This window comes from Amphiura filiformis, chromosome 10, assembly GCF_039555335.1.
Source record: "Amphiura filiformis chromosome 10, Afil_fr2py, whole genome shotgun sequence".
Classification (NCBI taxonomy): Eukaryota; Metazoa; Echinodermata; class Ophiuroidea; order Amphilepidida; family Amphiuridae; genus Amphiura; species Amphiura filiformis.
In genome coordinates this window covers 19,724,372-19,749,364 of record NC_092637.1, presented here as the reverse complement: position 1 = coordinate 19,749,364, position 24,993 = coordinate 19,724,372, and the positions used below count along the sequence as shown (strand labels likewise).

Genomic DNA, 24,993 nt, shown 5'->3' with positions numbered 1-24,993 from the left:
ACTATCAGCAGTAGATAGCAAATTTACTATCTCCAGTAGAAAGCAGATGTCATATCAACTGCAGATAGAAATTTTACTATCAGCAGTAGATAGAAAATTTACTATCAGCAGTAGATTGCAAATTTACTATCAGCAGTAGATAGCAAAATTACTATCAGCCTAAGAGTTGCGGTGTGCTTCCAATCTTGTGCAATATACCAGGTCATTTTCTTGCAATATTGTGTATGTGTAATAATATGTTTAAGTTAGGCTAAATATTGTTTTTAAAATTTTTGTTCCCTAGGTTTTATGTTTTGTAAAGCGCCCAGAGGCTATTTGCGTTGGGCGCTATATTAAATCTCTCTTTATTATTTATTATTATTATTATTAGATAGCAAACTACTATCAGTGATAGATAGCTCATTTACTATCAGTAGTAGTTTTACTATCTCCAGTAGAAAGCAGATGTCCTATCAACTGTAGATAGAAATTTTACTATCAACAGTAGATAGCAAAGTTACTATTAGCAGTAGATAACAAATTTACTATCAGCAGTAGATAGCAAATTTACTATCAGTAGTAGATAGCAAATTTACTATCAGCAGTAGATAGCAAATTTACTATCAGCAGTAGATAGCAAATTTACTATCAGCAGTAGATAGCAAATTTACTATCAGCAGTAGATAGCAAATTTACTATCAACAGTATATAGCAAAGTTACCATCAGCAGTAGATTGTAAATTTACTATCAGCAGTAGATAGCAAATTTACTATCAGCAGTAGATAGCAAATTTACTATCACCAGTAGATAGCAAATTTGCTATCAGCAGTAGATAGCAAATTTGCTATCAGCAGTAGATAGCATATTTGCTATCAGCAGTAGATAGCATATTTGCTATCAGCAGTAGATAGCAAATTTGCTATCAGCAGTTGACAGCAAATTAACTATCTCCAGTACAAAGCAGATATCCTATCAGCTGTATAGAAAATTTACTATCATCAATTGAAAGCAAATCTACTACCCATGGAAAAGAGTATTACTTTTCTTAGTACATTATAGTAAAGTACCATTAAATTTAATTTGCTATCTTCAGTAGATAGCAAAAAGAAAGCTAAAGTGCTATGTCATCATACAAGCAATGAACCAATCTATGTCAATGTTGCTATCTTCAGTAGATAGCAAACTGCTATCTTCAGTAGATAGCAAACTGCTATCTTCAGTAGATAGCAAACTGCATTCCAAATATTTGCTCTCTTCAGTAGATAGCAAATCAAAGCGTAGCATAATATTTTGTTTGAATGCATACAATTTATATCATCAGCAGAGAGTAAATGATTACAGAATTCCCTTCTGGTCTCCTCACATTTCCATCTCACAGACTTGGCATACTTAACTCTCTTCACGCGGGTGTCAACTGCAGATGACAAGTTTCAACAAAATTTCAAAAATTCAAAAATTTCAGAAATGTAAATTTTCATGACCATATTTTGAACGAGTATGAAAAATGCATTAAAATGAGTACAAACAAACCTAGTATTGATTCAGTAGTTCTTAAGATAGCTCTTGATATTTTGAGAAAATATTTCAAAACTTGAACTTTTTCCATTGAAGTGCATGGCTAGCATGCAGAGCATTAACAAATAAATTGGTGCAATCTATTTCCCCAAGTTATGGGGATGGATGTATGTGAATCAGTAAGTTTAAATGTTTACCAAATGACAGAATAAGTCCCTAATGTGTAGAAGTCTCCAATTCTTATAATTTGTATCAAGGGATTTAAGGATAAAGTTTCAACCAGGGATGCCTCTATTCATGCAAGTCAGATAACTCATGTGGTGACTTCAAGTTCAAATTCTTTAAAGAATTAGAAACTTCTATAATCCTAAAATATGGGAATTAATTTGTATCGAGGGATTTAAGGATAAAGTTTCACCCAGGGATGCCTCTATTCATGCAAGTCAGATAACTCATGTGATAACTTCAAGTTCAAATTCTTTTAAGAATTAGAAACTTCTATAATCCTAAAATATGGGAATTAAGTATTAAGAAATAAGTTGCATGAATGTTTTTGCAGACGATTACTGAATTCCCTTCTGGTTCCCCTCATCTACTTTGAACTTGTTATTTTCACCGCCCCTAAGTTAACTCTCTCCACGCAGGGGTCGAATGCAGACAACAAGTTTTTAAAAAAATCCAAAATTTCAAAAATTTCAGAATTGTAAATTTTCATGACCATATTTGGAATCAACATGAAAAATGCATTAAAATGAGTACAAACAAGCCTAGTATTGGTTCAGTGGTTCTTTAGATAGCTCTTGATATTTTGAGAAAATATCTCAAAACTTGGATTTTTTATGTTGAAGCTTATGGCTAGCACGCAGTGCATTAAGATTTTAAGATGTAACCTACTTTATTAAATGATCAATCTATTCCCAATATGATGTAGATAAGTATGTGTGATTCACCAAGTTTAAATGTTTACCAAATGACATAAGAAGTCCCTATAGTGTTTGTAAGCAGTCCCGGCATCTTACTTATGACATGTACCAAGGGACTTCAGGATAAAGTTTCAGCTAGAGAAGCCTCTTTTGCAAGTCATGCAATGACTTCAATTTTGTTCAAAGGATTTATTTTTAAAGGATTTAAAACCTCTGATCCTGTAATATGGGAACTACTAACAGAGGCGGAACCCAATTTTTTTTTTTTCGGGTGGGGGGACATAGGGGAAAAGTAAATATCAGGGGGCAAAATTAACAAATTTTGTGAAAAATTGCCGCAAAAAGTGGAAATTTACATAATTTGGGGTTTTTGCCTCAAAAGTGGGGGTGGGGGCAAGAAAAATATTTGGGCGGAGGGCAAATGCCCCCCCCCCCCACCGCCGTAATGCCGCCACCGACTACTAATACAAAGTTATATTAGTAATAATACAGAATTTCTTGTAGAAGATTACAGAATTCCCTTTTGGTCTGTCGTCTTACCTACTTCTAAGTTATCATTTTAATTTTCCTCATTTTCCTTTCATAACACCAAGTCTGCTTTATAAAATGATCATTGCCACTTCAAACCACATATAGATCTACAAATTCCAACACACACTTGCAAGAGCCTGTCCACAAATTTCCCACCACTCCCTTTGCCCAGTCCAACTATTATTATCGACCAAAACTTGCAAAGTAGGTCAAAATTTTTCCACAAGACATATATCTTCAACCATCATAGCTAACCAAGATTTTTGCCGACTATCGATTCAGTGAATGTTTATACTGATGAATCACATTCATTGGGAATGTGATCAGCCGTCGATAGGTACACACATCATTACTCCATATTGATTCTTACCTAAATACGCTCGCCGCTAATCTATATATGCTTTGAGTAGCGTTTCCTGACATGTAGAATAAGACAATTGAAATACGAGTATGAGGTACTTCTTGTAGACATTATAGTTTTATAGCTGTGTATATGAACATATTGAGCAAGAGTTGGTCATGACATTAAATGGTATAGATAATGCTGATTTTGGGTCCTTCTTTTCTTTACATTGAAATCCACATGACCCCCCCCCACCCCCTATGGAAGACATGACCTTTATCTTCCTACAGAGGGAGTATAAATTTGGATTACATGAATGGGTGATCCATCTACACCCACTTAAAGGCCCATTCAGTGATTTGCTCATCCGGACAATCGTAAAAATCATCAAAATTCAGATTTTGGTACCTTTGTTATTACATAGCTGTGCTAACATAGCCTGCGAATGGTTCAGCCGAAAGCTGTGTATTTAAGACAAAATAAGACATTTTACACGAATCTGTAATTTAGATACTGACAATATCTAAAATGGGGCTTCAACTACGTCAGTACTGCTGTTTTCTTCGTTTTTTGCCAAATTTGGCATTTCAAAAATACCAATGACAACTTGAATAACTTATCCTTCACTTTTAAGCAATTTATAAACAATTTGTTTTTACTCTTACGCTGGGATCACTGAATGGGTCTTTAAGGTTATGTCTTCCATATGAAGGTGTATGAATTTCAACCAGAATAACCAATTTAACAGCATTTAAGACAACTATTCAGTATGTACACACCATATTGAAAATTGTTGGAGCAGAATCCTTTATATAAAATTGCATGGATGCCTTTTTCTGAAAAAATGCTTACAAACGGGTAAGGATTTTGAGGCCTCAGCAGTATACACCCTAAAAGCTAAAACATATAGAACTCATACTAACAACACAACTTAGATTTATAAACCTTAATTCCCGTTCTTGAACATCAAAAATCACAATCACAGCAACACTATATTACATGTACCATTTGTGCAAAAAAAGTTTTGTCTCAAATATAAAGCTATACTCTACTATTCCTTTTTTGATTTTTTCTCTCTTTTGCTTACAACTACACAAAAACTGAAAAGGAACCTATCATATACAGCTATGCAGCAAATCAGATTTCCCACTTACCAAATTGCATGGCCTTGGGTAACCCAATTTGCGTCTGAGACGTTTCCTTGGCCTTATATTTTATTTGATCCGATCAATTTTTATCATTTTTTGCATTTTTCTATCATCTTCACTGTAGCACCTGCTTATCAATCACGACACAAGATTAGTTCCATTTCATGTGCGGTCATCTAAACTGGGCTGGCACTGAGTCATTGGTGCCAAAAACACTGATACCTCACGTTTTCAGCCATTCCTCATGTTTTACATATTGATTTCTGTATCATACATAAACCTTCAGGCCTGGGTGTTAAGTGTACATGTGACCCATCACATCAAGATGCTGTAATGGGCTATTCCAATAGAAATCCATCCACCCCTATGGAAGATGTTACAATAACAGGGAGTGTGAATTTCAAATGGGGTTACCTGAATGGGTGACTCCATTTGATATCTAATTCCCCTCTGTCTGGTGAGATTAAGGTCATATCTTCCATAGGGGTACGGATAAGTCAAACTTCCCACAAAGAGACCAAAATCTCTCACAACTTCCGATGCGTTTTCTAATCTTGAATTAGGTAGAATGAATTGATATCCCTCCTAACAGTCAACATTATTTAATAGGTAAATTTTCACGGGAAAATTTTCTGGACACGTGACCAATGCGTATCAATGTGAGTGTAACCTCGAGCCTGATCTCTGACCCCCGGCGGTGACCTCGCTATTCAAGTCTTAGTAATTTTGAATTGGAATAGTATTTTTGACCGCAATTTTGATAGAAATTTGTGCATTGCAAATTTATTGAATATTATGTTATCTTAATTTTTTCACAATATCATCTAAATGTAATTTCAAAAATATCTATCTACGGAAAAAAATATTTCTCTACGGAAACTCTTACCATAACATTATTAACTTGCGACAAGTAACTTGTTTTGCCTCAAAGGAAGAATTCTTCCTATTCAAATACATTGGAAGAACACCCGCTGTGCTCGGGTCACATTCCATAATGCTAATATGTCTGTGCCCATGGGTGTCACGTGTCCAGAAAATTTTCCCGTGAAAATTTACCTATTAATTCTGACTGCCTAATGCCAAAATTGAGCAGGAAGGTGCTTCCAAGATTACCTATTTTTCTCTAAGTCTGTAAATGGGTTTCTCCTTAATTCTGTAAAAGTGCAGGGATGTAGCTAGTCCAAGATGAGTGCTGGCTAATTTTACTATCCAATTGGAGCACTGACTCAGGGCACAACCTTTTCAGTGAATGTGAAGGATCGCGGAATAGGCTACAGGGGAATCACCCCCTAAAAAATAGGGTTTTTTTATTGTCTTCTGATAAACAAATTATTTGTTCCAATTGAAATTTTGAGTTTTGTAGACTTAAAACATGGAAATTCAGAACTCCTTTTAGAACTGTTTTCATTTTGCATCTGTGACTTCAACAATAAATATCAAAGTTATGAGCAGAGAAGAATTGAAGCCTTTATTATCTTTATAAAACAAAATCGGATACTGCGACATGTGATCATACAGATCACATCACATTTAAATATATTCACCTTATCGCAATTTGAATGCATATTCGATCACACAGTAGACAATGCGTTGAAATTGCTGTAAAGTAAAAGCAACACAGTGTATATGATTGGTGTAAACAATCATTATGACACCATGCGCTGTTGGGTGGTGTTTTTGTTTACTGCATCAGATCTGATTCTGAAGATTTTCGATCATCTGCTGGAAATGTCTACTACATGCATGTCCTTTTGCTGCTGAAATTTATTAGTGTATTTTACTGTATAGTGGTTTATTTCATAACTGCCCAAGTGCCCATTTGAAAGCTTTTAAAGGCTTTTTATGTGTAACTCTTTGTAATCGCAAATATATTAAGAAATAGCAAAACTGCTCCAAACAGTAAATCATAAAAAAGTAATACTGCGAAAATATCACTCTTTAGAGTACTTTCCATTCATAATTTGTAAGCTTTTAGATCAATTATTTCTGACATTTCTATCCACCTATATTGCTAATTTCAACACATACTAATTATTTGATTTCAACAATCAATCAATTAAATCAATTGGCAAATACATTATTTCAATTGATTTTATCAATTTCATTTTTAATTCATAAAAATATGAAAACAATCGCTTCTACAGAACCACATCTGGCGGCTAAATATATGAATAATAATCTCTGAAATTTAATTTACATATTTTTATATAAAAATAAGCAAATAGATCAATTCATTATTTCATAATTATCTTTCTTAATTAATTAATTAATTAATATTAATTAATTAATTAATTAATTAATTAATTAATTAATTAATTAATTAATTTATTTATTTATTTATTTATTTATTTATTTATTTATTTATTTATTTATTTATTTATTTATTTATTTATTTATTTATTTATTTATTTATTTATTTATTTATTTATTTATTTATTTATTTATTTATTTATTTATTTATTTATTTATTTATTTATTTATTTATTTATTTATTTTGTCCCTTATGACAGCAGTAACTAAATTGTAAGCTTTTTTTTTTTTTAGAGGACTATACACATGATCCTCCATCATTATGTGCAGGATGATGGGATCCAACTACACGTGATCCTCCATACTATTGGGGTGTGCAGGATCCAACCACACATGTATGAAACATAGAACCATCCACACATAAAATCCATACTTTGGGCCATGTTTTATGTGTGCAATACGTAAACAATAGGAAATTAGTACCCAAAATGATTTTGTTAAGCTCCCAGGCAGTTAATGGAATAAATACGGTATTAAATACACAAATGTATAAAAAAATAAATTTACACAACTTGTCCACAGTACATCAATTATAAATCCAAGTCAGGTTTAAAATAAAATTTGATACTGAGGGCAAGTTCATGAGAAAACGGTAAATTGCGTACATGTATACACATAGTCTAAATAAGGTCTATAATAAACTAAGCATGCATGTATAAATAATTGTGTACAAAGCATACCATAATATTTCTATAGAAAGCATTGTTCGTTCACACTTTCCAGTGAGCTGTGGTTGTAATGTGTGGCCATATATGGCTAGATAGAGCCGCGAAGTATGTACGTATCAAAGCTAAGATGGCATTGTAAATTAAAATTGATGACTTATTCTTGATCTTCATGGCAAATGAAAGTGCCCTGCCCACCAATATTTATGGAATGATCATATTAATGCCTGGAGGAATGAATTCAGTGGCGTACCGTGGCCGCCCCAACCCCGGGGGGCTGAAGAAAATTCAAGGGTTTCAGGCGCTAGCACCCTAAAAGGAGCACATTTTGATGTATAGTACCATTTTTTCAAAATTTTTTATGCTTTATCAAATTTTTCTGCCCTTTTTTATTTACTGAATTCTTTTTGCCGCCACCTTTGTTTTTGCCACCCCTGTTTTTGCCGCCCCTTCTTCTTCCGCCGCCTCTTCATTTTGGCCGCCCCCCAAAAATATGTGCATGGAATTCCCAGTGGGTACTTGATTTTGGATTGGATAAGGATGAACAGCTGGGATTCCTTAACCCCTGAGCACTACCTGCCGATCTAACATTGCCTCTGATTGGTCAATTACATGATATCTTCATTTTAATCACCAATCAGAATAGAGCTTTGAAAATAATTCATCCCAATTTTTTGTGTGATGAAATTATTCTAACAATGTTGCTGATTGGTCCAATTGATAATGAAAACTTCTTTTTGGCTAATCGCCAGGTAGTTCTCATATCTATGTGGCAAAAAATAAATAAAAAAATACAGGCCTATACTCATTTTCGAGTATTCACAGGGGTGGTGCCGGGAATTGTTGGGGGCGGGCATGGGAGGGGGATAGGGCAAAAAGAATTTCATGGAGAGCAAAATCAATGAATTTTGTGCAAAATTGTAGCATATAAGTTGAAATCTTCATAATTTGAGGTTTTTACTGGGGAGGCAACAGGGGTGGGGGAAGAATTCTGACTGGGGGTATTTCCCTCCATCTATGCTAATAACAAAGGTGCAAAAGACTGAACTTTTACGATTTTGTACCAATTTCCAAATAAGCAAATCACTGAATAGGCCTTTTTAAAGTGTGAACATTAATTCAAACAATAAAAATAACATAAAATTGCAGGGCAAATATCCAAAACGTTACCACTTTTTTCTCCTCACCTTTTTTAAATAACAAGCCTATGTTACATGAAGTGACCAAATTACAGGAACAGGATGTTGGGTTTCCACACTGTTATCTTCTTTACCGCTGAGCAGGGCAACATTTAGTGTTGGCCATTAATTTTGTATAGCAAACTGAGTGATAACCACTGATTCTTTGAGACAGGAAATGGCATGAATGGTGGTAGAATTTCCTAACAACATCAACATTGCAAAGTGGGCTACAGTGAAATCTTGTGAATCCCTGGTTCTTGTATATTCATGGGATGAGGAGGGGAAAATGGTCTCACTTTTGTCTGTGAGTCAGGGGATATCCTGGGGCTGGAATTTCCCTTTGTTGGTTTTGAACATTGCTTTAAAATTCTTGGAAAAATTATAGAAAAAAATTGATAAAAATTTTATATAAAAAACAGAATTTTCCAATGATATAGGCTCGGGATATAGGCCTTCAGCTGCTAGTTTGTAGAATTTTTTTGTGTATGAACCAAATAATTCTTTGTCATTTAGTGCTTTCACTCATATATAAGATCCGAAATAAAAGCAATAAAATAATGAATATGTGGCATGTACACACAAAAGCGGTTTCTGGTCATGACTCATCTTAACCAACGACAAACCGCCTAATCAATCATCCATTCATACAAAATCACTCATGTGAATCTGTTATCTGTACATATCACTGATCTAATGATATAAAATTATAGGGCTAGTTAACCATTTATTAACAACAAAAAGAAGTGTGACGATCAACCGACCTTGATTTTAAGGGCAATACAACCTCCTTTTTAGGTCTTATTTATTAAAGCAATCATTTATTATTTGGTGAATGAGGAGTAAAATCTCAAGTACTAAAGTAACTAAAAGATATTGCTATGTTATGAAATGGCCTTCATGATTTTGAAAGTTAAAAACATGTCACATTACAGGCTAAATATCATAATATTTTTTATCATAATTAATTATTATTGCAAGGCTAAATATTGATTTTTGTAGCAATTTATTTTCCTGATCACATTGAAAATCATTTGTATATTGAATTCAAGGTTAAAAGTTGGTGGATAAGCTAATCAATATTCAATTCTTGAATAGATTCTTACCAGATTTACATGAAGAAAAGTTTTTTATTGGTCATTTTTGGCTATCAAACTTTACCTACTTCTGTGCCTTCATTAGTCACAGCTCTGGTCATTTGTTGTCCCCCTTTTGCATATCATCTTGAGTTAAGTTCTACTCGTGGGCTGGGGGTTCTACTTATGTTCCCACATCAAGTTGTTATACCTTGATATCCTTTCAGCTAATACAATACAGTTGAACCAATATGATAAATTAACAATATCTATCCAATAAATTCAAAATGGTGAATTGTTGAAAATCCAAAAAACTAGCACACTTTTCTCTGCATGATCACTGAATCGTTACAAATTCCCTGCACAACAATTTCTGCCTATTAAACTTTGGCATTGACCCATTGGCCCAAATAGTTTTTACCATTTACAATTACATGGAGACTAAATTCAGATAAAAAGTGCATTACTTTTCAAAAGAAATTCAAAAGTTCATGACTTAGGTGTAGCAGAATGGTTTGAAATAGGACTTGATTTTCACACACTGGGATCTCAAACATGCTCATCTGGTTTTTGACAAAGTTGACTTTGGCAGGGCCGTAGCAAGTGGGGTGGTCAGGGATGCCATGGCCGGCCCACTTTTTGAGAAATTTGTTATGTTTTTCTATCATCTTTATGGACATATATTTGTATTTTGGCCACCCCACATTTGTGACGGCCGCCCCACATTTTTCAACCTTGCTACAGCCTTGGTCACTTTGGCATACAAAGTACCAGCCTCTGCTTGCACAGCCCAAGAGGGTCTGAGGGGGATGTGCCCCAGTGACATAGTGTGAGTCAAGTGATGGGGGGGCACCAATCTGATTGGGGGGGGGCTGATTGTCAGTGATTTTCAATGGGGTTGTTCACTTTAAGGTTGGATTCCCCATGCCCCTATTATGCTATGCCCCTGATGTGCCCCTTTAGAAGTTGGAAGCTTTCAAAATGAAGCCAAATTGAAGCTAATTGGTCCACCATTTTACAATGGGAGATAAATTTGCCTTATGGGGGAGTTAGGATTTGGGATTGGAGGGAGGAGGGTATCTACCCATCTTAACCCCAGACATGAGCTTGTTGGCGGACAACATAATGACAAGTGTTGAACAGCTTTGAACCAGAGTTTTGAACTTTTCATGTTAAATGGAGCTTATGATACCATGCAATTGGATATCATTTATAGTGGCACTTATTTTTTAGATCATGATTCCAACATTGGTAGCATCTGGTATATCATATTTATCTATTGACAATAGATAACGTACATTTTAGAGTTCTGGATCACTGCGGAAGATTGACATTATGACACATTTTAATGTTGCTGGTATCAATAATCATCTCAACTTTTTTCATACATGAAGTTTCGTATCATTTCAATATGTTGCCAATAGAAAAGTACATTTGCAATACCCTCAAGCAAAGCCTGATTCTTTTTCATGAAAACAATATTTTCCTTCCCCTTTCCTCTAATTTCAGGCCATAAAGGCCCATTCAGTGATTCCTTATCCTTAACTTTTAAGCAATATTTATTGACAATTTTAATTTTTTTACACTTTCGCTGGGATCACTGCATGAATGGGTCTTTAACTTTACAAAAACTCATCCCCTACAATATAAAGTGAGCAATAGGGGTTATTGGGATTTGAACTTTGTAATAAGACATGATGCTAATTTGGCTAATATCTCAAAACCAATTTTACCCCCTCCCCATCCCCCAATCCATTTTATAATATGATCACATCAAAATAGTTCATGACTTAATAATTTTGCAATAAAAAGTACATGTATGACTAACCAGTCATGGTAATTTGCACACCACATGGTTATCATGTCCACGGAACTAGTTGGCAGATTTAATGTTAGGCCTATTTATGATCCATCCCAATCAAATTTGCATTGGATATCAACATCTGCACAGTACTTTTTGTGGGACCTGAGTGCACATCAGTCATATCAAATTGTATTCTGAAGTGCACTCCAAAATCCTGACCATTCAATTTTGATTTGGAAGCATTTCATACATGTTTACATAGCTTATTTTTTTAATTAATCATGATTTCTTCATTCAGTTAGTTTGAATTGTTAAGACCATCACTCAACAATCATTTTTATTTCTCAGATAAGCTTAACGAATCAAATCGGATAGCGTGGTTATAAATCCTATATATAACTTTCAACTAATGACCCATGCCACAGATATTTTCAAGTTCAATCACATCCACTTCTCGCTTCATTTACTTTTTTTTATCCTGCACTCCACAACTATTTTTATGACTTCATTGGGCTATTCCGGTTGAAATCCATACACCCTAAATGGAAAACATATATAACCTTAATCTCCCACACAGACTGTGCAGATTTCAAATGGAGTCACCCATTCAGGTAACCCCATTTGAAATTTACACTCCCTGTGTGGAAGACACGCATACCTGCAGTAGAGACGCAGTACTACGCACTGTTTACATGCTGTATACGCGCGCGTTGTCACTTTGTACTTCAGAGAGGACAAACTGTACAGTACATCATACTCCGGGGGATTCTCATTTAAATCTGAAATTTCCAAATGCATCATAACTACTTGTTTGCGATGCTTGGCTGATTCTCACATCGATCAAATCTTGACATTACATCCTTTGAGCAAAACAATCCACATTTTGTCTGAATTAGAGGATGATGTTGACCAGTGAAAATTTAAAAAAATATATATTCAAATACCAATCATATGACAAAAATTTTATTTTTATTTTTAAAGAGAACAAAGTGCAGTGATTTGTTAAGTGCGCTAGGCATGGGCACAACGCTTAGACAATTGATCCACAAGCCTCAGCACAATTGTATGTTTTCAACAGCAGGGACATGATGGCATTCCACCTGAGCAATTTCGGATTTTCCTCTCCCCTGTCATGGGATTTGCACCCCCATAAAATCCAACAAATTTCAACTATTTGGGCCAAAAATCATCAATATTAGACATATTTATTGTGATTCACAAAAATATCACTTTTCCCTATTGCACCCACACAAAAATTCCTGGTGCCATCAATGTGTTTTGCTTAAAGCACTTCAAATATTACATATAGTGATTAATATTAGACAATTTGTCGTCATCCATCATGCAGCAAAATACCATCATGAAGGACCTATGATGACCTTAGATGCATCACATTTTGTCATCAAGCAAAAAAGTTACAAATATTTCTATGTATAATGCAACCTTACACAACCAGGCCTACTCCAAACATCTTGCACATACTAGAAGGACTAGTCTTTATGTCAGTGTATAAATATATCATGAACTTGTAATTTGAAATAATAAGATTTAGGGCGTTTTTCCCCATTTTTTCAAAGAATAAAAAAAAGTTTTCAAAAGAGATTTTTAAGCACTTGCTAATTGCTAGATTTGGCAAAGTTCTAAACCAGGCTACACAGAAAGCAGTGTCAAGATTGTTGCTGTAGTTGGCAAATGGCCCATTTAATGTATTTCACAAACTTTCACAAAATGACCACTATTATTAAATTAAATCTCAATATAATTCACCTTTTTTGATATTTCATTTCAGATCAGATTTTAGAATCCTCTCTTTAGGATATAGGCCTAGTTCAATAGATATCAACGAAAAAAGCTTAACTAACATTGCTTTTGATTCAATATCAAATTTGGTGGTTAATACACATAATAACATGTATTTACAGTGTAATTTTACAGCACTCCATTGGCTGTACTGTGCTCTAATTTTGGGATGTCAACAGCCCTAAAATACAAATTGGACAATATCTATGTCAAATTGTCAATCATCTGAATCTAAGAAAGTTTATGCACCATGCACTATCATGATGTAGTCCAAGATTGTTGATGGAGTATTTAGAGGATGAGGCTGTGGATCACAAAATGTCCCTTAGCTTTTGCGCTTAAATAAAGAGCCATGAAAAATATCTCAAGAACCAGCACTCCAGGCTGGGTTCCGACATAACTGAAGAATTAGATATGTGTATCATTCAATAGCTGAATGAAACCAGTTTCACCTCTGAAAGAGTGACTGTCCACGTGGGCTCGAAATAAATGCCAAAAATGTCCTTAAAATTCACAGAAAGTCACAGGTCTTCACCATGTTTGTTTGTGCAAGTACCAATGAGGTTGATAATGGTAGCCCTTAACAGCCCCATAGGAGAACATTGGAATTTTGTCCCCTCCTAGATACGCCCTTAACTGGTAACATAACTAAAATAGATGTAAGTAAATCTTGTGAATCTTGTGGCTTTTCATAATATTTCTCTTTTTGCTGCTAATTTAGTTTCACTATTTCTCTCATCTCCTTTTCCTTCTCCCTTTCTCCATCAGTTCTTTCCTTGCTTCTTAAATTTCAGATTTCTCTTTTCCTTCCTTTCTTTGGACCTTTCCTTCTTTGGGTCTTTCTTTCTTTGGGTATTTCTTTCGTTAGTTTTCTTTTGCCCTCTCTTTCTTTTCTTTTTTTCCATCTTTACTACCTTCTTTCAATTTTGTTATTCCATCTTTATATTCCTTCTTTTCTAATTTCATCTCTTTATTTATCAATTAATTTTATTTAAGTTTTTTATTTTTTCGGTTTTGTAGTGTCCTTAGACCTAGACCTAAAAAAAAAAAAAAATGGTTGACCTAAAAAAAAAAAAAAAAAAAAAAAAAAAAGATGTTTTGTATTTTTCATTTTAAACTTTGTCCGTCTTCCCTTTTAAGAAATTAAAAGTTGCTGACACTGTTAGACTGCCTGTGGAATGCAAGTTTGTGACATAAGCCTAAAAGAATTATTTCCATATTCCAGACCAAGTGCTTCCTTCCACCGCGTCCTCTTCTGTGAATCTGAATGATGAATCTGATATCTATTCGCAGGAACCGGAGTAATTCCTGAAAGGCAAAGTGATACGCTGAAACTACTATTTTCACTAGACATTTAATTTCACAATTTTTTGAGGAGCCCAGATGCACAAAATTTAAACACCTTTATATGAATTTGAAAGTTTAAGCAGGCAAGTTTTAAATCAACAATGAATTTCTGAATTTGCGAAATTTGATACTGCCAATATAACTGTCATTGGCAATTTGTGAAATAAACTATCTGTGAAAATTAAAAAGTTAAAAGTAACCATCTTTAGCCAGTACTCACCATATGTCACTGGTGATCCATTTACAATTCAACTACTGTGTAAATTTTACACATCCAAATACATATGAAATGGTTCATTCATAATGCATGCACTTTGTACCAGACCGACTAACGAGACAAAAACCCCAAAAGGTAGTATACCTTGATGGGGCATTTTAGGCAAATCGAAAGTTGGGGTACAGTCTCTTCCCTGTAACGATCCAAGTGGTGAATGAGTGGGGTAAAATTCAAGAATCATTAATGTTTCATGGTCAAATTCATACACTTCTGTGCTTGATGAAGCACAGAAGTATAAGGCAGTAGGGAGGCCAACAATTGTAGGCAGCCATTAAGATGTGGAGCTATGTGGGGTGGCCAAAACATGGTTATGACTCAAAATTGAAACACATATGAATTGGGGCTAAAAAAAAGTGGGGCAGCCATGGCCAACCCCCAGCCTCCCCGCTTGCTACAGCCCTGCATAGAAGCTCTAGTAATTTTTAAGTTTGGGCACGTAAATTTGCCTAAGGCCTAAAGAGACAAACCCAGATTCAGTGGCAGCACCCCCGTTGCTTTCCAAAGTAAAACCCAAAAATTACAAAAATTTCCACTTTTTGCGGCAATTTTGAGCAAAATTTGTTGGTTTTGCCCCCCTTGAAATTCACCCCCTCCTCGAAAACTTCCCACCACTTCCCAGAATGACAAAATTGTTGGCTTATTTCTAACACTTCTGATATGTAAATTCACAGATACCATAGTGATTCACTTCAAAGTTGATAGCCATCTTTCACCCATCAGCACTCAGCAGATGTCCATGGTGATCCATTTACAATTCAACTACTGTGTAAATTTTACACATCCAATGGTTGATCCATAATGCATGCACTTTGTACAGGAAAGACCTTTTGATAGGTTAAACCCAATAGGATGGGAGGCTAAGGTTTCCTCTCCTCGATATAAAACTTTGTGTTTGTTGCCAGGGTTTGTTGTGAGTAGTAGCCCTCATTTGCTTACTTTCCCTTCTAGGAACAAGCACTGCTAAATACCAGCAATCAGTGTTCGAAATATGCCTCAAAAAGTTACAGGCCAGCCGGGCTTGACCTTAAAAAGTTACCGGCCAGCCGGACCAGCAACTGAGATGCCAGTCAGAAAAGTTACTGGCCAATCCAGAAAGTTACAGGCCAATGGCTGGCTGACCGGCCCTATTTCGAATGCTGCCAGCAATCCCTTTAATAGTGAAAAGAACACCTTGGTGAAGGCAGGGAACATTAAGCCCACCTTATACTCTTAGCACTTAGACCAGGGGTGTCCAACGTTTTTGAGTGTGACCCCATTACCTGAAAGCCAGATCACTTGATATCCACCGAAAGAGCACTTTGGTTAACAAAGCCCCTTTAATCAGGGCTGTGAGAGGCAAAAGACCAAAAAAGAGAAAAATTTCTAAAAAGTGCTGAAAAACAGCATAAACAGCACTTTAAGGGTGCACAAACTTTTTTCTTCATTGCAACACTGCCCCTAGCTGACCATAGACTATTAATCTTCAATGAGTTGGGTATCATAAAGTTTACCTCCATTTTGAAATTGATCACATTTTTAAGGAAAACCCTGAAAGGTTTATATACTGCCCATCAGTGTTAAAAAATAACATTTTTGATTTCAATTATTGCTAAAATCTTAGGCTAAAAAAAGCTATGCCTCAGAGCCGCAGTGCACCTTCATTTTTCTTTTCGCCTGTCCATGTCAGCTGAAACAGCAAATTATTGACTTTTTATTTCCTGTTTCTATTTTTTTTAGTTTTGGGCTGTAAAATCATGAAATTCTAGACATATTTTGAAAAAAATTTACTTGATTCGATACTCGCATTGTTTAGGTATTGATATTTGTACTTCAATTGTGTAAATTTCCACAATTTTATGCTGTATACATTTGAATACTCAAAAAAAAATTCTTGAAAAACCCCACCACATTCCACATTCGTTTTTGAAACTGCTATGGGCTTTGAGACAAATCATTATTTGTTTTTCGCCTTACAAAAAAATTATTCTTTTATCGTTAACAAGATTAAGTGCCCATTCAATCTACTTTTCATAAAATAAAATTTTCTAAAATTACCAAATGAAGTTTGCTAACATGCTAGTTCAAATAGTCCTGTCAAAGATTCAATATTAGCTCTCTGGTCAAGCCCTCTCAATCTGTAGAGTGGAATTTACACATGCAGACAATGCAGGTCATAATCCTACAATATCAAGTTCATTGTCGTCACCAAGTTCATATAGGCCAAGTACTGTGACCATATTTGCAAATGGCCTCAATATTGGATAACGTGCTGGTCAAAAATTATTCAGCTTGCAACACTCGGTAACACGCATGCAAAAATAAAACAAAACAAGACACTATCGAAATGGTTGTTTAAAATATTAAATTGTACCCAGCATCAAGCCCGTAACTAGGGGCTGGGGAGGAGGCCCCCTCCCCATCCCCAAAAGTCCTTTTTTTTTTAGCCCAAAAGTCCTATTTGTGTGCTGTGCGTAGCGGCGAAAAAACTGGTTTTTTATGCCTTTTGGTCAAAAAGGTCCAAATTTTGGAAAAAAGTCCACTTTTTTCAAAATGCACCCCTAGTCCAAAAAGGTCCAAATTTTCAAAATCAGCCCCCCCAAAAAAAACTGGTTACAGATCTGCACTGCACAGCATTGTACACCTAGCCTAGATAAAACATACACAAAATGTTGTACATTAAAAAGGTTAGTACTTTATCACTGTGGTGCTTTTACATTTGCTAGGTTTATAAAGTGAATAATGCCATGTAATAATTTCTAAAACCATTTTAACAGTGAAGTAAGCAATAACTTGATCACTTTTCTGACAAAGCCACTTTTGAATCTTTTGAATATCACACTCAGTTTCAAGTTTTAAACAGGTAAGTTATTGTTCAGGTCCATAACCAGTGGAGAGGGGGCAGACAACCCCCCCCCATTGCCAAATGGCAAAAAAAATGCCCTTTTTTGACCCCAAAAACCTCATTTGCGAGCATGGTGAAAAAATAGAGGTTTTTAGTCCTTTTGGTCAAAAAAGGTCCAAATTTTGAAAAGAAATTCCACTTTTTCAAAATCTGACCCCCCCCCAAGTCCACTTTCTCAAAACCAGCCCCCTTCCCCAATGAAATCCTGATTAAGGGCCTGTTACTGTGTTGCATTGATTGCAACTTCCATTTAATTTGACAAGTCCATCCAGCACACTTCACAACTCCCTATTTGAATCACAATTTCGAGTTACAAATGGGCCTGCTATAATGTTTGCTAAAACTCTGGTCAATCAGTCATTAGGGGAAATATTACACTGCAGGGAACAGCCAACTTGAAAATAACATCTATTAACCCTTTATCACATGTTTATAATATGGCAAGTAGAGTCGCAAGTAGAACTAGAACTGTAACAATTAAGTTTTTAAGTGGGTTCGCTGTCGGACAAGTTAAGGGTTTATATCATTTTTGATCAACCATGACATTTCCCAAAAATTGTCTTTAAAAATTGAATTTTTAAAATTATCAAATTCTGTATCCATCAACAACTTTTAATTTTGTTTCATCATACTTTGTAGGATGTCCTGCCTTAATTTTAAAATCTATAATTATCAAAACTCATTATTTCCAGAAATTAAAGCAAATTTTGCCATTTTTAAAATCAAAAAGTCTACAATTTTATGATTTAAAAACAAAAATCACTAAAAATGAGATTACAAATTTGTAACACTGGTTTGACATTATAATCGTCTTAAAAATTTGAGTTTAATTTTAAGAATTTACTTAATCCTTCATGGTTAAAATGGCACACAAACTGCAAGCTACTTAATTGATAACAATCAAGTTCATTTGTATTCAACGTGTGCATGGCATATGGTGTACCTCCGTGTGGCTCGTAATCAGTGAACAGTCACGTATAGAGTTCCATAGACAAAGAAAAACAATAGCTATGTACTAGTGCTGTACTGTGTAATACTAGCCTTTCACAAATGAATAATACTCTATTGTTTATAAACACTAATTTGACAAAAACTGTCACATTTACATACAACAGAAAAACATTTTAACGACATTTTGTGTTAGATTTTATTATTTACTTGTTTAGTAAAATGGCATACATGTCCTATTCGTATTCCTACCAGAGTGCTTTCTCTCAATATTTTACAAAATGGACTAAAATTATTGTTTATATTTTTAAACACTAACTTTGACAACTACTGTCAAATTTACATACAAAAGCAAACTATTTTAAGACAGTTTGTGGTAGTCAGGATACTGAAGTAAGACCCTATCACCCCATCACTGATCTTGACCCACATTTAAGTAAGTGTGCTAAAATTTTACGCTCTAGTTATTAAAATACATTAATAGTGAGAACTGATTTAATTTCAACCCACCGATGTTTGAAATGGATATGTATCCGTACTACATCCTACTTATCTTATTTTCAAAAAAAGCTAAGAAAAGGAACTGTCTGTCCAACACCACTTGAACAAAATCCCAACTTGAACTGCAGGCCCATTTTATAGCCCTGGGCCTGTGCTAAGCATTATTTTGGGGAGGGCAGATTTTGACAACTTTTAGTGGACAATTTCAGTGGATTTTAGAAAAAGTGGGTTTTTGGGAAGCACAAAATTGGGTAGATTTGGGAGGATTTCTCCCCGGGGGATTTCTATGGATATTAGGTGAATGAAATATTGAGTAATCTTGGGCCGATTGTTGAGACTTTGGGTTGAATTAGAGTGATTTTTTGGGTATTTTGCTGGACATTGTTGGGTTGAGGCTGTCCATTTGCCCCTTCCCTGGTTATGGGCATAACTGGATAAGGAATAGCAGGGAGAAGGCAAAAACAACAATGGAAAGGGGTCAACATGTCAAAGGGCTAACATTGATGTTATAAAAAAATCAAAATCAATGCTTTTAAATCTTATTTGCCATAAAAACGACAAGTTCCTCAGTGACATAGTTTTTGCATCCTCAAAACTTGAGGACCAAGCTGTTTATTTGCGTAACATGGAAGGAACCAAAGACACTAAATACAGGGGATATCCAACAGCAGCACTTCCACTTGTATTGAATAAATGATGGAGTTGGATATCCCTGTATTTAGTGTCTTTGGTGGAACACTGCAAGATTTGGTTGAATGAAGTGTCCCATGTTTAAACTGTCGATACATTTGTTGTAATTAATGACAAATGAGTAATTTAGAAAACAAAAAGGTACTTCATTGTATTACTCATAGTAGCCCAGACTAGTTAATGGAAACACACGACCAATAATTAGTGAAAACATTAACAGTATTATACACAGTATTGATTTCATATGGACTAGACTGAAAGAGCAAATCTGAATCAATGGGCTATTCCAGTTGAAATCCATACACACCCTATGGAAGATATGACCATAGATTATCATATGACATTGATCTTTTACACAGGGAGTGTGAATTTCAAATGGGGTTAGCTGAACGAGCAAAGCTGAATCAATAGTAACCTTAGGTCTAATTAATGCATAGCTACAGGATCATGTCAAATATCACAAAATGTTGGCTTCAGAATGTTTCCCAAAGCACAGATATTGGAAGGGTACGGGCAGGGCCCAGGGGAAGGGGTATATCCAGAGGGGGTATGGATGGTGTGTATGCACCCCAGGTATTTGTGCAAAACCAGCATATTAGGAGTTATGCCGCCCCTCCCCCTAGGGTCCCACAGTGCTGTGTACCGCTAGTGATGGGAGGTGAAATTTGCTTTAAAAATCCTGTCTTTCTGTCAAATTCCACAAATGATGTTTTATCAGTCCAGAGGGTTTCTGGAAGGGGGTGTAGCCAGGACTTTTTCAGAGGAGGGGAATGGGCAAGACTTATCACAGGGGCAGCTCCCCCCTTACCACCACCCTTGGATATACCAATGGCTTACATTAGCATTTTTAAACCCCTCTAGAAACTGTTTGTACATGCTGATGAGCATGTCAATTGCCAACTGGTCCAAACATCAGACCAGTTGATAAAATGGTTAAATTTAAACCCGCAAGACCCACCATCAAGCAAAATATTCCCAGCCAACATGACAAAATGTTAGCTTGATGTAAATCCTTTGCATGGTCTTGTTTTAAGGGGGTACTACACCCCTGCCCAATTCTGTGCCTATTTTTGCATTTTTCTCAAAAATTATAGCGTATTGGTGACAAGTGAGATATGTATATTATAGGGGCAAGGACTACAACTACTGCACTGAAAATTCAGCAACTCAAGGCAAGTAGTTATTGATTTATTGATCAAATATTGGTTTTCCCTCATTTTTGACTGTAACTCCACAACTTTTGTCTGTGCTGAAATAAAATTTCCAGTGCAGTAGTTGTAGTCCTGCCCCTATAATATACATATCTTACTTGTCACCAATGCGCTTATAAATTTTGAAAAAATGCAAAAATAGGCACAAAATTGGGCAGGGGTGTAGTACCCCCTTAAGTTTTTCTAAAAAGTTCACATTACACAAATTTTATCACTGGGCCTCAGTGAACTAAGAATAATACTTTCCAAATTCAATGCTCCCTAGTAAACAAAAATGAATTAAAAAATTTCAAACATTGTCTGACTAAAAATTTTTTTAACCAATTAATCAATTGTCTATGAAGGTTATGCAACTAAATTACAATACAAAAAGAGGTGTGCATATTTCTATAGAAATTTATACTAAAATTTGTGACTCTGCATCTGCAGAGGTTTATTGCTATTTTTTTAGGTTTAAATGTTATTCACAAAACCACACACATACCTCCATTTAGTTTTAACCAATTTAATTCCAAGATTAATTCCCCAATACCCCATTTATTTTTTACCAATTTAATTCCAAGATTAACTTCAATATTTCACACACATTGAGCACTAATTCTCTTGAAAACACAATTTTTGTGGAAATGGGACTAATTTAGCATGATACTGGTAATTGAAAAAATTCAGCTGCCGCACATCCATGGGTTTAAGGTGGTACTACACCCCTTGTTAAATTTGTGACAATTTTTGTATTTTTCGCAAAAAATAATAACACACTGGTAATAAAAGATGTCACATTATAAGGGCAAGGAATCCAATTACTACACGCTGGGATTCCAGTGACTCAAGACAGGTGGTACATTATTTATGATAAGAAAAGAGGTGCCTTCTGAATGTACCTCATTTCTTTACATTACCGGTATGAACCTCTTGCTTTGAATCACTGAAATTTCAGTGAAGTAAATAATTGGATTCCTTGCCCCTATAATATACGGTACCGTACATAACTTTTGTTACAGTGTGTCATTATTTTTTTTGAGAAAAATGCAAAAATAGTCACTTGGCAAATTTATCAAGGGGTGTAGACCGTGTAGTACCACCTTAAGTGCATTAACCATGCTAACTGCACTTACTATATTGTGTGCTAGCAGTGCACTATACAGTTAAGCTTTACAATTGCAGCAATGTGTTGTATAAGTGGCATTAACTGGTTCATTACTTGTGTCAAGTTGTTCCCTATTGGGGGTATGACATTTTTTTGTCAAAAAATTCACCTCTGGTTTTGGAAGTAAGTTATTTTTAGACACATGACATTGAATTCCATTTTTATTTTTAAACATTTCTTGTGTGCCTGCCTAGTGCTTATAATATATGTATTTCATACAAACATAACTGTTTATATATTTTTCTTTCAAGTTTCACTTCTAATGTTACATACAAATTTATATTACTTTTTCTTTCAAGTTTTTCATTTCTAATGTATACAAATGCAACGTTTTATATATTTTTGGTACGATTACCGAATAGGGTGCAACTTGCTAGACTTGAGTCCAGTCCTCGTTCATGGAGTTTATGGTTAGGGTTTAGGGTTGGGGTGGGGCAGTCTTGTAATAAGACTAGTAGAGTTGCACCCTATTCGGCAATCGCTCCATTTTTTTTTTCTTTCAAGTTTCATAAATCCAAGTTCTATGCCTATATAATAGAGCCTACAAGTTGAATCTTTTTTTCTAAATTGCCTTTAAAATGCATTATAACTTTATATTTCCTTTTAATTTTTTTTATCCTGTTATGAACAAATTAGTCTATTCTTTCTGAATTTTTTGACAAATATTATGCATAATATGCATAAATAAATAATAAACAAACAAGAAGCTGATATTTAATTTGAATATATTATCAAAGTTAAAAGAATAACATGAACATTTTCTTATACTATTCCAAGCCTTTTTCTGAAGGGGAATCATCATTTTTGATGTACCTTAAATTATATATTTTAAATTGGAATTTCTGAAGATTTACAGGAAATTTGATACAGAAGCTACTTTTATGGAAGGCTTTTTAGTGAAAAGCAGTGGTGGTATCTGGTGACATCAGTTGGGGGAATGGAGGTTGGTGTAAAATCCATGCAGCAGAGTGAATGAAACGTTTCTCACACCCATAACAACATGGACCATAGACCCTGACCATCCCCGATCAAATATTGGGGAGGGGGATTCCTCCACCTCCCATCCTCCGGGACTCTGCTATGCCAATGGTTTTGTTGATGTGAATGAGATAGTATTGTACCGTACCCTTCTTCAACCCTCCTTCAAAGTTTTTGACCCAAAAAGTTCCATAAAAATAGAGCTTTTTAGCCCTTTTTGGTCAAAAAAGTCCACATTTGGTATAAAAAAGTCAACTTTTTCAAAACCTGCTTCTGCTCCTCCCCCTAAGTCCACTTTTTCAAAATTAGCCCCCCCCCCAAAAAAAAATCCTAGTTACGGGCCTGCTTCCAGAACTCTAGTCTAAATAAAATAGATATTGTTACGTTAAAAATTAACATTATATAGTCAGAGATGTTGATTTCCAAATTTAAAAAAAAAAGGCCTATGAGTATGATAATGAAGGGAGCAGAAATTTACGTTTATTGCCGCATAATATATTCCGGTAATAATTTTCAAATGCAAAATTGTCAGCCTACATACCCGGGCCTACATACATAACAAATGACATAGGCCTATTATATAAAATATATAATTTAACTTCAACAAAATAATACTGTGCACTGAGCTGAAGTGTAGCACAGTGGCACTCATTCATTCAGTACTCACATGGAATCTTTGTAGCCGTCGGCTGCTCTTGGTGTCCTTGTCGACATCGTATGTCCTGTCACAGAAAAACCAAAATAACTCCCCATTTCACCTTGTTTTACCACAGGTATCCTAACATCCAGATTATATCCTCTAATTTCCAGTACAAAACACAGTATTATTGGCAGAAAACACAACAATTTCTGTACGAGATCCATTTTTCACGTGTGGTGGATTGCCACTGAGAATTCGTTAATGTTTTGATTGGGTTTGGTGTTTCTAGAATGTAGTGAAAAGGCAAACCCCCATTTTCCATAAACTTAAAATTAATCTTTAAACTGTAATATTTGGCATATTTTTTCATAAATGATGTTTGTATTGATGCTTAATTACTAAATTATTACATTAAAATTATTTTGAAAAGGTTAAAAGCAATAAATTTAGTGTTTATTTTAGGCCAGCTTTGCATTCCGCGAATTCCTTTCTTCCGGGTTTGAGTTAGCCTCATGCAGAGAATTCACACGCCGTGTGTATTCATGCAATTAAAATATCAAAATTGAGTGTGTGATAGAGATTAGGCATTTGGGTAATTTGGCAAATCTTTGTACAATTATTATGAGGGGGCTCTTCAAATTTCAGACCAAAATTCCCTTCAAAATTCAGACCCTGACCAAATTTATCAACCTGATTTATTTATCACCAGGTATCAGGCCCGGATACCAGGTAAAGTTATTTCAATGCATTGGAATAGGAATTTATTTAATTGAATTTAAAATTAATTTGGGAATTTTTCATTTCAATTCAATGAATTGTATCGAAATATTTACTTTTTTTCATTATTCTTTTATTTCAATTTAATGCATTGAATCAAAATGGGTTTTTCTTTCATTTCAATTCAATGCATTGAATCAAAAATGCATACAACATCTGTTTCGATTCTGCCATTTCACTTGTACGGTCCAGCTCAGTTAATACAATAATAACTTTCTCTCTGAACTGCTTTTAGTCAAATGCCCGGACCGGGCAACCCGGTAAACATCAGTGTTGGCAGCCTAATAGGCCTAAGAATTGAATTTGAATATGAATTGAATTTA

At 35.0% G+C, this 24,993-nt stretch overlaps 1 protein-coding gene across 3 annotated transcripts in view; it reads right to left on the bottom strand.

Moving 5' to 3' along the window:
- The window catches only part of LOC140162621 (integrin alpha-6-like), a 217,921-nt gene extending 193,773 nt beyond the window's left edge, over positions 1 to 24,148 (bottom strand). For all 3 annotated transcript variants that reach the window (XM_072185891.1, XM_072185890.1, XM_072185892.1), the window contains exon 1: positions 23,921 to 24,148. In XM_072185891.1, the coding sequence (XP_072041992.1) occupies positions 23,921 to 24,117 (197 nt within the window). In that variant the 5' untranslated portion in view covers positions 24,118 to 24,148. The remainder of the gene's footprint in view (positions 1 to 23,920) is intronic.
- Between the last annotated feature and the right edge of the window lie 845 nt (positions 24,149 to 24,993).